The sequence below is a fragment of the Pieris rapae genome, chromosome 1 (genome assembly GCF_905147795.1).
Source record: "Pieris rapae chromosome 1, ilPieRapa1.1, whole genome shotgun sequence".
NCBI classification, from domain to species: Eukaryota; Metazoa; Arthropoda; class Insecta; order Lepidoptera; family Pieridae; genus Pieris; species Pieris rapae.
In genome coordinates, this window is record NC_059509.1 from 2501272 (window position 1) to 2516417 (window position 15146).

Here is a 15146-nt window from a genome sequence, read left to right on the forward strand (position 1 = left end):
CCTATTTAATAAATATTAAAACAGCATTTTACATAGTATTTATTTGAGCGTCACCTAGCGGGAAGTAGAAAAATCTCAGTCTACTCACTAGTAGAATTTAAACATATCTTTAAATATAGTTTTTTGTATATACGTCGTGAAGAATAATAAGAACGTTGTGTTCTTCGAAAAGCCAAAATCAGTATCTTCATAGTAATAGTCAATGATAATGTACAACAAATTCGACATGTACTTCCTTCAGTATCATTGAACGGAGTTGCGTGTTGTTCCCACGAGAATGTAAGTGCGTGCTCCTATTTCACCATGCCTCCTGCTGATGGAGGACAAATCTTTGTTTTTAATTTATTTTATTATCCTCTCTTACTCAAGATGTCATATGGAAGGTGGTGTAATGGTTGCAGCTAAATGTGGATTTTATTGCCAGTTCTTCTCTTCCGTTCTATGATGCCCTTGATTTGAGAACTGGCAGTATATGTAAAATTAGGATGTATATTTTTTTAGACGTTCATAAGTGTACATTATGATACCTACATGAATAAATGATTTTTAATTGAATTTGAATTGATTTGTAGCCCCTACTTGGGTCCTCTATCTTTTTCCAAACCTCTAGTAAATAAGGATTGCTATTTATTTAATAAAACTAACTCGACTATATTAAAGGAAAATTCAGGTTTATTGCCTCAGTAGATAATTTGATTTCACTCGAATTAAACCTTTGGGACCACAAATAATTTTTGGACTAATAAAACCAAATTTACAGAAAAATATTTTTAATTACATAAATTATTTTATTTTACAGTTACAGAGATTACTCTTACGTCATCATAAGGCTTATCCGTTTTGGGATTTGTCTTGACACTGCCAATGTTCTGAACCACTTCCATACCGCGAATCACTCTGCCAAATATTGTGTGTTTGTTATCTAACCATGGCTGTAAAAAATTACAAGGTTTAATTTTTTTTCTTCTATTTACTATTAAAACAAATTGCACTTAATTGTAAAATTTTGTGATAAGTGTGTGGTGTTAATATATAGTTAATTATAAATCAACTTCAAAAAAGGAGGTTTATAGTACCTGAATGTATGTAAACTAAAAACTCACATAGATATGTTTTTATCATAGGTTCAGTAGTTTGTGATGTATCCACGCTTTTTGAATATATAATGTCGAATATATTTGAAATCGGTAAATTTAATTAATTACTTTGATACATAATACATACAGTAGGCGCCAAAGTTACGAAGAACTGGCTTCCATTTGTATTAGGCCCTGCATTGGCCATACTGACGGTGTATGGCCGGTCATGTTTCAGTGTTGCCTTGAATTCATCCGCAAATTCGCCACCCCATATACTTTCTCCACCGCTGCCCGTACCTAGAGTAAAAAATTGCAAAAATGAGGGTAAAAATAATAACAAATTTACAATTTTTTTTAAAACAATTGAATTACGATTTTTTAATACTGTTATTCACTGAAGGTCCCAAACTTGCCCGCCCACCAAAGCTACAGTTGTGACGAAAAGAATAGATAAAATAAATAAACTTAATTGAAGACGGGCAGGGCATATGGCAAGAGAAACGAAGAGCCAGAAATTAAACTGTTGTCCATGGATAGACCAGAAGGGAACAAGGGAAAAAGGTATATGGCAAAGAGTGGTGGTATAGTGGAATGTAAGGATTTGGAGGATTTTGCCGAACGTGCGAAGATATTTGTAAAGAACGAGATGATAGAAATATAAATTTCTTTAAGTTAAAGTATTTGAAATAAAAGGCTTTTATTATTATGAATGTTCATATTTTTGAAAATAAATCTATATATATATTACATTAACTACCAGTACCCAAATCAAGACCTTAGAGCGAACTAGAACTTTTAATCACTTCGTTTTGGTTGACGGGAAAATTAGGAACTGTAATGAAACAAGCAAGTAACAAACGCATCACCGGACAAGTAAGCACTCACATTATAATGAGAACAAAAGCAATTAAATATTATAATTATTTATACCATTTTTTATTTATACCATAATTTGTTTGTAATGTAATAGGAGTCGTTCAAGTAATACGTAAGTCCTACAGGAGTCTTTGATTGTCTTATTTAGTGATTACGTCAACACTAATTAGTTAACTTTTTACACATATCCACACATTGTCTATGCTTGAAAACGAAATTTATTTTCAAAGATTCCTAGGAAAAATTAATACGTCTAGGTGTTATTCTTTTTGAGAGCTTTACTATTGCTGATAAGAAGAGGGGGAAGGGGGGGAATTGCTTATTGGCCTGACATATTATGCAGTAGACTTTTTAGTATTATATAAACTCGTAAGGGCGTATTTGTCTTGTACGAGTTTTAAATGTTATATTTTTAATTGTACAATCAGGTATGTATGTATAGGTAGGTTGTGTAGTTCTATGGCATTAGTAATAACTATAATGTATAATTATGTAGAAATAAAAATTCCAATACTAAGGTCCACATCCAAATACACATCTCAAGTCACAATCTCGTTTTGTGAAATATATATACAGATAAATTTGACACAAAATATCAGATTGGTTGACGTTCTAGAATACGGGTTTTTAGCAAATATCACTGTACTTAAGAATCTGGATTACACTCACCAGTAGGATCGCCGGTCTGTATCATAAATCCCTTAATAACTCTATGGAATATGTGCCCGTTGAAGTATCCGTTACGTGCGTGCCCGCAAAAGTTCTCCACCGTACGCGGGGCTTCTTTACCAAAAAGACGAATGTGTACGTCGCCTAGGGACGTATGTATTATCGCTTGCTCGTAGAGACGTTGGACACCTGAAAATCATTGCGTAGTATTTAAATAAGTGACACAAACAGCTTTTTGGATTTTGTAATAACTTCTTTTCCTCTTCTTTTTTTCTATATGCCTTAAAATGCTCTGGCGGCAGTTTTGATTAGTGGTGCATAGGTAATTTAATTCTAGAAACGCCTATTCATAAAACTTAATTTTATCACTCCTCCTTCACTGTCGTAAGTAGTAAGTAAGTATCCTGCTATGGAATTCCTTACCAATTGATATCAAACGAGCTCAGTCTTTAAATTTATTTGACAGCTAAATTTGTTTTAATTTAATAATTATTATTAAAATTGTCTACCACATACCCTGTCCTTCCGTAGCTGAAATAATATCCTCCTTCGAAGGTTTCTCATTAAAGATATCCCGGTCTGCATCAGGAGACTTAACATCATCAGGTCCTCGTCTGGAGAACATGTAAAACCTGTTCTTCTTATATGCAGTACAGAATAATGTTGGATCTGTTTTGATTGTCAGTAGCGCTGGGTTCTCTGACCCTTCCATTTCTAGGGTTGACGCTACTTTAGCTTGATTTGTGCGACCCTAACAAAGGAGATGATATAAATATAACTATTTTTATTGTTATTTTTAGATTATTATAAAATGTTTTTTTAATTACTTGTAATTATTATCTAAAATACAAAAAATGGTATTTTAGATAATAATTACTAAATATACTAAAAATATCGTATATTATTCCCTACAATGAAAAGTCTAGCCTTACGAAGGTTGTACAGGCCACTAGAATTAGACAAACTAGGTATCAAAAATAATACTTATTTTATTAATACATACAAAATGTTACCTGAAACATAGCCAGATGAAGTGCCCTCAAATTCTCGGGTTTGCCCAACATAGCAACACACCGGTTGGTCGACAAGTTGACCAACTTGACTCCCAACATCGTTGCGTACGCTATAAAATGACCACTAGTGTCAAATATTATATTTGCGAGTTGGGCGTATTCTGATTTCTCAAGGTCCCGTTCTGCGGCCATTCTGTAATAGATTTATAGATGTATTCATACTAGGGACTCGATAATGTGGTTTAAAATTTAAAAAAATTAGTTGAGAGTGAAAAACATAGCATTTAATAGCTGTGTAACGCCTAAACCCAATAACCTATCTCATTCTATTTTTGACCATCTGAGATAGATATCTTATATTGAGTATTAAAAAAAGTGTGCTAATAACCAATCGACTATCTAAAATTTGACATTTTAAGATGAAATGACAGGAAAATGTTTTACACAACATAATAACTTCTCGTATATCTAATTATCATTTCAAAAAATAGATTCTCTTTGTTCTAATTATTGAGGAAAGCTATATTAATAGAGCTATACTAATATTATAAAGAAGAAAGATTGTAACGAATTGACTTAAAAAGTATTTAAGATTTCATTGATTAATATAGGCTATACATATTAAAGAACATATCAATAATTGTTAAAAATACAAATGTCCACCTGTGCCAAGCATGGACGGGCCGCTAGTAGGTTAAATATCACGCTACGATCAAATTCCCACAGGTGGAACGGGGCGCAGATTTTCATAAATAAATAAATAATAATAAGAGTGTGTGAACTTATACACACGTTATAAATATTATCACCATCGTATATGAAATTGATTTAAAAACATCAAAATAATATCTATTTATTCACACAGTTTAATTGTACTTTTACGAAACACGTGTTCTAAATATAAAAATACTAGAATATACAACTTGCACTTAGTTATCGATTTCCATGCCACCTAGACCTAACTTTACAATGTCGAATTTAGGTGTTGGTGTGCGCGCGCATCGTAAAAATTCACTCTGTCAATCTATACTAATATTATAAAGAGGAAAGGTTTGATTTTTTGTTTGTTTGTTTGTTTGTATGAATTGAATAGGCTCCGAAACTACTTGGCAGATTTGAAAAATTCTTTCACTGTTGGAAAGCTACATCATTCCTGAGTGACATAGGCTATATTTCATTTTCAAAAAAAATAGGCATCCTTACTAAAATTACGATAACGTAATCCAAGGTGTGAAAAAAATATCAAAAAACTACCTTACATCGCGTGCGCTGCGAAAACTATTGATGATAGAACAAAATCAGTGTCATCAGTCAACATCAGTGATGTGTCCGTTAAACACTTCACAATAATTTTGTATACACTACAATTGCACAAACACCGCGCGCGCACGCTAGGCGTCAGCCGCGACGCGGCGGGCGCGCGCTCCTCGTTATTTATATTATTTGTTTTTGTTTGAATTTTTAGAGTGACTTATATTTATGTAAAAATTCAATCATTTTTTCCATCGCGCCAAAAGAAGTATAACTTCAATAAATAAACATATATACTTCTATGAGAACTAGTGTTTTAACTAGGCCTGTATCTAGTTAATTCTAGTGTCATTAAGAAATTTTTAAAGGGTAAGTTGCTTGTCATAAGATGTTTATTGAAGTAAATGAAGGTAGAATTAAATTTAAGTTGTTGCAATTGGTTAGACCGTATTAAGTGTGAAGTTCGACAATTATTATATTATTTAAGACTTGTGCATGGGAAACTTCGATACAAGATATGAAAGTAGCGACGTTATTTAGGAAAGTATGGACACTAATATATATTGTTAAGATTTACTATGAAATAATCAATTCTTTACCGTCTCCCAAACTCCATGTTGGGCAGCTGCTGTGTCTGATGCTGCAACTCCTGGAACCGCTGAAGACTTTCATCGAGCACCTTATGTAGTTTTCCACTTAGGAAGTGGAATACTCTGACCTATTGATTAAATTAAATTAAAATTATTCATTTGATTTAATAAACTTTTTCCAGCAGTGTTGGCTTAGTGGCTGCAAATTCTTATCCCTGAGGTCGTAGGTTCGTTACCCAGTTTTGCCACCAATGGACTTTCTTTTATGTGAGCATTTGCCCGAACGGTGAACGAAAACATCCTGAAGAAACTGGCTTGACTAAGAATCAAAAATTCGACGGCGTGGGCAAATGAGGCTGATCATCTACTTGCCTATTAGATTGACCAATAAGCATAAAAGATGCAGAAATCTGAAGCTTAGACCATAAAGGTAGTAGTGCAAGTGAATTTATTAATTGATTAAATTTAAACATTTCATTCTTTATATAGAAAATATTTTGTTTTCTAATCGTCTATTCATACTGATATTATATAGAAGAATAATAACTATTCCACAACACACTGTTACTTTAAAATTACTTAAGTTAAAGGTGTTTGCAAATAAACTTCTCCGAAATGGCTTGACCGGTTTTTGTGAGATTTTATGTGCATATCAGTTAGGTCAGTGAATCAGACAATATCTGTTTTTCATGCCCCTACATGTTAGAGTGGTGCACTCCTAAATTTTTCCAGTTTTATGATACAACAATGCATAGTACAACACGTAATTTTACTCCCCTGGATCATCAATCCCTATTTTTTATTTATTTATTACAACTTATGGCTAGAACTCTAGTTTTTAATAAAGAAAAATTCACATTACCACCTTAACGGTTTTCATTCTGGAAAAGCGAAAGTCTCTGGGGTAGCATATCAAAATGTTCCATGCTGGTACGTACTAAATGTAGGGTATGTGATTTTACATACCCTACATTTTTAGTACAGAAAAACGAAGTTTGAAAGCTAGTAAGTTAATAAAAATACCTTTCTATCCAAACTTATGGCAGCCATCTTCTTCCCATCGGGCGAAAAGGCAAGCGCAGTGGGGCATGTCTTATTTTTAACAAACTCAAAGAGATCCGTGTCTAATTTTGAAGTAAATTTAACATTCTTTGGGAACTGATATTCATATTTTGGGCCCGTCCAGTATTCCACAATACCTGCCTTGGATTGCAATCATAGTTAATGTATTTATACGTCATACCAATATTATAAAATATTTTAAGCAAATTAAAAATTTTATGTAATTTTGTTTAACATTCCTGTTAAACAAAGTGACTAGTTAAAAGCTTTACAAAGGTTGTAAAAGCATATCAAAAACACTTTGCAGACTGTAGAAAACTAAACTAAAAATTTATAAAATATTTTTTCTTGAATATTTTTTAATTAATTTATTAAACTGTATTTAATTAGACTGTACTAATCAAGACACTAATCAAGACTAAATCAAGCTTATTGATATCAATAATCTTGATTATGATATATCTGATATATATATATGATATCTTGATATAGATTTATGTAATTAAATAAAAATAATAAGAATACCTTGTCCACAGAAACGGCAACTTCAAAGACAGGGTTATACTTGATGGTAGCGACATCTTTCTGGTGTTGTGAGAATGTATGTAAGGGAGCACTTGTTGTCTGTGTGCTATCAAATATATGTATTTTGTTGCTATTCCTTTGTGACCTGAAACATATATTAGTATGAAATTTTATTGAGAATGTATTATCTCCATTAAATAAAAATCATTATTTAGAAATTTTGTGCTGATGCAATTCTTTATAATTTTTTTTTCAAAATAAAAGTTTTATCAAATATTCTAAACTTGGTTTATAATGTATAAAAATAACTTACACAGCTAATGTCGAAATAGGATCCCCAGCTGAATGCACCCACTCTGTACAGTATGGCTCAAACTCTATTGAAATCATGTTTATCATATCTGTAAATTACAATTTTCTTACTAATAAAATACTTGGAGATACTATACTATACTAATACAAACCAGTTTGACATATAACAATTATTGTATAACATATTATAATATGAGCTAAATGTATTTCAAAACATCGAACAATAAGAGATTGTTTATATTTGTTTATAGAGAGAAACAATTAGAGCATAAATACTATACTAATTTCTACAGAAAAGCTAAATTAAATTGTACTTACCAAAATTTACAACATCAAATATTTTAATAGTCTTCTCTGAGGAGGCTGTGCAGAGGAGTGTACCAGTACTGTTGGCTGATATGTGGCTTATGGGCGCTAGATGACATCGAAAGTGTTTTACAAACTCTACACCTTCTTCCTAAAATATATAAAAATTGTATTAATTTACTATGCATACAGAATATGTCACAGTAAATGGTATATGCTTATTGCTTACATGATAATGTATACCTGCTTCTTCCAAAACTTCAAGTGGCCATCTTGGCTAGCAGTAACCACAAAATCTGTTTTGGTTACCACAACATGGGTAACCACGTCTCTGTGCATATAGCTACGTTCATAAGTCTCTGATGAGGGGAGGTTTTCTAAATACAATTCCTCAAACTCTAGAACTGATATAATATTAGTGTTAAATAAATCATGTCACAATCATATAATTATATGACAATGTAGCTTAGCACTAAGTCTCGTTTTGGAATCTGTGGGTAAGAGACTTTCAAACAAAAATAAAATTTTATTTTTCTTTCTCTTTTGGTTTTGCACGAAATGCTAGTATTCTGTTTTAAAAAATAAATCAACATAAATATACACTTCAATATTATAATATGCAAAGTAATTTAAAACGTATTATTGTACCTTTTCGTTTTTTAGTTTTTGGTTTTGTGGCCTCTGATGGCATAGGCCCAATCCAACAATCTTCTTCTTCATCTTTACTTTTTTCTGGACTAGTGGCACGTTTTTCGGATGACATGCTTTAGTTTTTGAAATACGTTTTCTTATTATATCTTGCTAATAAAAAAATATTAGCAAGTTAATATAAACTAAGTATAACAATTGTGTTGTAAACACTTTACCGAAAACCTTTTTATTTTGTTTGATAATTTGATTTTGATTTTAAATTTGATAACCTAATATTGACAATTGACTACAGAGCCTGTAAATCATAGAGACGGTCTCTGTACGTCATAAAATACATAATACGGTTTTATATCATAATAAAGTTTCATATCGTTTCTTAGTTGTAGACCAAACTTTCGCTGTTCCATATTTATTGTAAAAAAAAGTATAAATCTTTCTTTAATAATGCTTTTGTAAATCGACCAGCAAGAATGTAAATTGTCACGGAGCGTCTTATTCATTAAACTTTTTATTTTTGTGTCTATGACCAATATGTCTTTTACGAATTCGTAGTGATGGTGGCTGGCTTCCTCGCAGACATAATATCATAAATTACGTGTAATTTGTAAAGTTTTACAATATTTTATTGTAAATAACTAAGTTCTTTTAGTGATTTAAGTGCTCAATAAATCAAACATCAAATTGGTAAGTGCAAAGTGAAATAACGATGTGTTATATGCGCGGCACCGGTACTCTACACGTGGTTTAAGACTAACATCTTGTACGCGTATAATTATGAATCATTTTAATCGTTTTTAAACCTTAAAATTATTCAGACTATGTTCTAAGATTCATTTAAAATCGGTAAAATAAAATTGTGAAAGCTGGTGTTAAGACATAGGTTGTTTATTGAACGTGGTTCTTTGACAGTAGCTAAGGTTTTAACCGTTTTAGGATTAGGTTTTAGCTAAAAGCTTTCAGTTTACCAGTATTTGTAGACGATAAAACATTATGAGATTTTAACGAAATACGTAAGCATGTATATTTGTGTGCGAAATTTCGAAACTGCCATGTAATCAGCTTTTTCTTGATTGTGACGCATACTGGTGTCAGTGGGAAAGTACAAGTAACAAATGCAGTTGCGTTATAGGCGCATTAAGGTCTTACTGACAAGCTGAAACATTTAGCAAAAGCATGTACTTCGAGGATTATAACCTATATTATACTTTACTATTACAATGCTATGTACCATTGTATTTAGCACAGTAGATATACATCTAACTTCAGCATGTATTTTTTTTTAATTAAGTACATGTTTTATTTCAAACTGCATTAATAAAATCATACATGCATTGTTATACTTTATTTTCATTTTATTTCTTTATATCTGTGTTAATCTAATAAGTCTAGAATACAAAAAGACTAGATAATCATTTTAAAGCTTTTTCACTGTAAAGTGTACATACCATTGTACATGCTTGTAATTGTATATTGCATTGATCAAGTGTTTTTTTTAATATTCTATGGATATATCTACCTATTAAAAATATAAATATAATAAAAGTTAAGTTTTCTATAGGCTTTATTGATCATTTTAAGGAGTAGAAAAAGCTTTAATATCTATTTAAGTTTTAAACCTTATTACAATGTGAAATTATATCTTATCTTAATTAAAATATAATCATATCTTCATCAGCATGACCATGAGTTTCTGTTATTATTATGAAATATAAAGGTATGATATAAATATGATTGAGCAAATATAAACTGAGTAATTGAATTATTTATTAAATATTTTTTTTGAAAATATTTATTAAAATGAAATTTCACTCACATACACTAAAAACTAAAGCTTATAACTTTTATACATTAATCCATAATAATATTGAAATTTAGCTTGATAAGACAACATATATTTTACTTTATTGTTTAGCTGACTAAAGGTTTTAGTGACATTCAGTTATTAATATATGATATAAATACATACATATATAGATATATGATATTAGGTAATGATGTACAGTCATATGTAACAATTAAAAAAATACTATTGTCTAACTTTTTTTCCTTTACATAATTATTAATGATTTTCATGGCTTACTAGATTTTGTATCAAATACATTTTATAACATTTATATTTTATGATAAATTTTTAATTTAAAGATTGTGTTAAGTACTAATTTGATTACATTGGTAAGATCTTATACTATTTTTTCTATATTGAGTTTCCTACCTTTAATGATATAATTGACTCTTCCATAACATTTACACTTTAAAACAAAACCCATAATATTTGTGATATGGCTATATTGATTCTGCTGTATGTAGATCTATTGGAAAAGGATATAATTTTTATTAGAATTTAGCAAAAACAACGCTAGTACCAAAAAGTTTATTTCAGATATGCAAATAATTCACATGTTTCCTCTATCTGTCATTTGCAAATGATGTAGATTAATTTGTATCATACGCGGTACAATGGCGCTGGCGCTTATCAGACAGGGTCAAGAATACTCCACTGTGCAAATAACAGTTATAATGCATTCTCCCTCACTTACAAATACAAGAACGAGACGGAAGACAGGCGAACGACCGCCGTTTACTAAAGTAAAGAGGTCATTGAAGTATTGTGAATTGAAAATTAAGGGCCACATTAATATTGAAACCCTAATTGATACAAGAATTTGTTTTTGATGGCAACATCCGTATGTGGAAATAAATAGTAAAAATTATTAGAAATATTAGTCAATTCCTTAATAGATACTGGTTTATACTTATAGCATAGGGTGGAGGTGATTTGGTGATGATGATGATATCACATATGCATCTATGGTATGGAGATAAAGTGCTAAAAATAAAAGGGACATTCAGCAAAGATCTTAGGACTTCTTAACTAAGGCGTTATTTCGTATATATTTTCTGGTCAAATATAAAAATACGCTGCAGTAACTATCTTATATCGCGTTTGTAAGATAATATGTGTGAACTCAACAATACCGATTTTGTACCGAATACCTTAAGGTTTAAATTTTTTTTTACACATTTAGAAATATAGAAGAAGTCCCATTACGTTTCCATTCCTCGTAAGTTATATAGATTTTGAATGGATGAAGCTATGTTTAAAAGTCCCTAACTAACATCTGAGCAAGGTCATCGTTCGACATCATATCACGGGTGACGAAACTTGTTGCATCCTAGATAGTTGTAACGGAAGTCGATTCTAAAAATATCTATTTACTATGCAGGTGAAAGTTGGTTTTAATAAGCAGTGATTGCACGCTTTGTTTTGTTTAGCTACGTGCAGCTACGAATGACAATAATTAGTTAGATGATTAGTTAGAGAATTTTAAGTCATGTAGTCTTTAGTCATACTATATCTTTCTTTCTTTAGTCTTTGATTAGTACTAATTCCTATATAATGATCTTCAATTGACCCGTTTCAGTTGCTACGAAAAATATAGTATGCGGTTTATTTTAGCAGGTGAAATAAGCACCTGTGCATATCTGAATTTTTGCTATATGTATTTGTAAATCATGTATGAATATTATTTATGTTATATATACATTAAAAATTGCCATCATGTATCACCGAGCATACCTTAATGACAAGCTGAAAATAGCTGAACAAATAGACGAAGATACACACACTACCTACCTACTTTTGAACTGTTTGATAAAAGATAAACAATAGGCGTATTTCAAGGACTAGCTTTAATAAATATAAAGGTCCGTTAAGACTTAACTATATAGTTTACTAAAACCATGTCATCTCTTTAGGTAGGCTTCCAAATGTTACGGAAAAACGCAGAAAATTGTTATAATACAACTATGTTATTCACACTTAATAGGCCTTTTTTTGTTTCAGCAATGAGTTCAAGTGTATGCTACAAGTGTAACCGCACGGGGCATTTTGCCCGCGAGTGCACACAGGGCGGCGGCGTCGCCTCTCGCGACTCTGGCTTTAACCGGCAACGCGAAAAATGCTTCAAATGCAACCGCACTGGACACTTTGCTCGCGACTGCAAGGAAGAGGCTGACCGTTGCTACAGGTAATAAAAAAGTGTACACTAACCATTTTATTTTAGACAAGTGGCCTTAAAACGTATTCGTTCACTAGGCTAAAACTGTGCTTCTTTTGTCAGAACATATAAAGATGTTTGAAAGGAGAACAGAATTAGAGCTTTATTAAAATAATTCAATGTTTTATTAAGGTGAACCATAAGACACCTTTGCTAGAGCTCGAGCTTACTCATGTCATATATCTCGAATAACTATTAACACTAACTATTATATAAAGCAAAATAATCGTTTATCATTACAATCCTTGGTTTAAAACGTTTTATGTATTTGCTGTAAATTTTTAGTACCGCCACTTAAAAGTATCTTAAGTAAAGTCTTGTTAACTAATTTGTATTACCTAATACATGAGTATTAAAGAAAATTAAATGAGAATTACTAAGATTAAAACACAACCTTTTTTTATAACTCGGTATTTATGTTATTTAGGACATTAACAAATAACAATATAACTAGAATCTATTTTGAAATTGACTAACCCAATTAGCTATGATAACTTTGCCAATCTTAATTTCTATAAGTACATAGGTACACCATACATATATATCACTGTAAATAAAAATAAGAATTTAAAGGCCCTGTGGGAATTAGCTAAGAACAAAGCGCTTCAAGAATAAACTCGTAGTAGATACGCAAACGTCCCATTGTCTGTCCGTGACCGAATCGATCGCAGTTTGATACCACTGAAGTAATGACACTTCTATTTTTCTATGACCATTAACTTGCTTGAAAGTAAACTAATATAGTAAATTACACTAAATTACTTTCTAACGATCATGGAATATAATTTCTGTTTGCCGTCGCTTTAAATAATCGATGCTAAAATTTATGACTTCATCGCATTAGTAGTTATATGCTATGTGACTACGTTCATATGGCAAGAAGAACATAACTAGAAATTATAATTTGCTGAAAATGTTAACCTTAAGTTTTAATGTATGACGTGTGCGTTTCAGATGTAACGGCACAGGGCATATAGCGCGCGAGTGCGCGCAGAGCCCTGACGAGCCGTCGTGCTACAACTGTAACAAGACTGGGCATATTGCGCGGAATTGTCCAGAGGGAGGACGCGACAGCTCAGGGCAGACTTGTTACAATTGTAACAAGTCAGGCCATATATCGCGCAACTGCCCGGATGGCACCAAGACCTGCTATGTCTGCGGGAAGCCCGGCCACATCTCGCGCGACTGCGATGAGTCGGAGCGGAACTAACACACGCCCACCCGCACACACCGTAAACAAATTCAACTATGTATATTATGATGCCACGCACGGACTGTAAGCAAAGGACGCGTCACTAGATCGTAAGGCCACAGACTGGACGAAATTGATACAACGGAATTATGACGCAGCGAAGAGACTGAGGAGGGTTAATGTTGACTTGTATATAGGTCTCCCGCGCGACGCGGTTAATGTTTGTTCTCGCTCGTGAACGTTGTGTTTTTAAATCATTTAATAATCGTGATTGAACTATTGATGAGGTAGCGTTACAGTTTTTAGCATTACAGAGTATATATTTTGTACAGATATTATTTGTCAAAAGATAAATTGGTTGGTGGCGTATGGTGACTTTTCAATGTTGTGGAGACCCGGGAGTTGATCCGACCAGAGGCTTGTCCGTTTTGTTAAGCAAGACCTCTGTCCCTCGTCCGTATAACTAACAATAATAGTAACTATTTGTTTTCTTAAATATTCCTTTGTTTAGGTCCTGATGATTGGTGGAGAATTCAGTGGTTAATTAATTAGAATTTCATTAATCAGAATATTTTTTATTTTGTTATCCCTTACAGTGTGCCTGTGCATTACACATAAAATGTAATATATCAGCTTTAGTGGGACATTAATAAAATCTTGCCTTACAATCAAACTTTTCCATCCTGCCCTGAATCTCGTCATAGAAAATAAAGTTTCAATTTTCTAAGAATATATTTATACTATGTTTAAAATAGAATCAGTTTTCCCTAGTTTGGGAAAGCTTTAAAAAATTTAAACTTTTGACACAGCAGAATCTAAAATATAGGAATTCCTTGCAGGTGTTAATAATTAACTCCTTAAATTTTATTATCTTGTGTGCAATGTTGATTTAACTCAAGTAAGGCAAAAAATTGTAGAAGTACCTACTGTAAATCCCACCCAACTATACTGCTATCAAGGATAAAGTGACACAAAGGAATACATAATATAATACATCACAATTTAGATGGTCTTTATATGACAACAGTTCTCTTACGAGAAAAAAGTCTAGAAGATGGGTTTGTATATGGTGGAAATAAATAATAATAATACTACACTGGGCTAGGTTCTTAAAATAATCCAGAAACATTGTAATCATTGTTCTATGTCTGAATCATGAAAATAATAGGTACATATATTAAACTAGCTGACCTGGCAAACGTCGTCTTGCCAAACTACTACCTTTAACTCAGCGCCATCTGTTAGAATTGTATCAAATAATAAACAAATGTTAATGTTATCGTAATTTTAGTAAGGATGCCTATTTTTTTGAAAATGAAATATAGCCTATGTCACTCAGGAATGATGTAGCTTTCCAACAGTGAAAGAATTTTTCAAATCTGCCAAGTAGTTTCGGAGCCTATTCAATTCATACAAACAAACAAACAAAAAATCAAACCTTTCCTCTTTATAATATTAGTATAGATAAAGAGATCCTTGGCATAAGCTAACCTACTAGGCACCAATAATAAAAGATCTTTTATACAGATGCCCATAGAAATTATTAATTCACCAATTGAAAG

General features: G+C 31.9%; 2 protein-coding genes across 2 annotated transcripts; one reads left to right on the forward strand and one right to left on the reverse strand.

The window, feature by feature from the left end:
* Positions 1-753: 753 nt before the first annotated feature.
* On the reverse strand, positions 754-8591 carry LOC110996293 (peptidylprolyl isomerase domain and WD repeat-containing protein 1). Its single transcript, XM_022263892.2, has 12 exons — positions 8332-8591; positions 7927-8087; positions 7696-7834; positions 7379-7466; positions 7066-7210; positions 6502-6681; positions 5488-5606; positions 3638-3830; positions 3141-3375; positions 2625-2813; positions 1225-1376; positions 754-932 (listed from the first exon to the last, which is right to left on the reverse strand). Exons 1-12 carry the CDS (start codon positions 8444-8446, stop codon positions 789-791), a joined length of 1860 nt encoding a protein of 619 aa, XP_022119584.1. The 5' UTR covers positions 8447-8591; the 3' UTR covers positions 754-788.
* A 267-nt stretch (positions 8592-8858) lies between these two features.
* LOC110996294 (CCHC-type zinc finger nucleic acid binding protein) lies at positions 8859-13953 on the forward strand. Its single transcript, XM_022263893.2, has 3 exons — positions 8859-9018; positions 12179-12362; positions 13347-13953. The coding sequence occupies exons 2-3, from the start codon at positions 12181-12183 to the stop codon at positions 13600-13602; spliced, it is 438 nt and encodes a 145-aa protein (XP_022119585.1). The 5' UTR covers positions 8859-9018; positions 12179-12180; the 3' UTR covers positions 13603-13953.
* The last annotated feature ends 1193 nt before the right edge of the window (positions 13954-15146 follow it).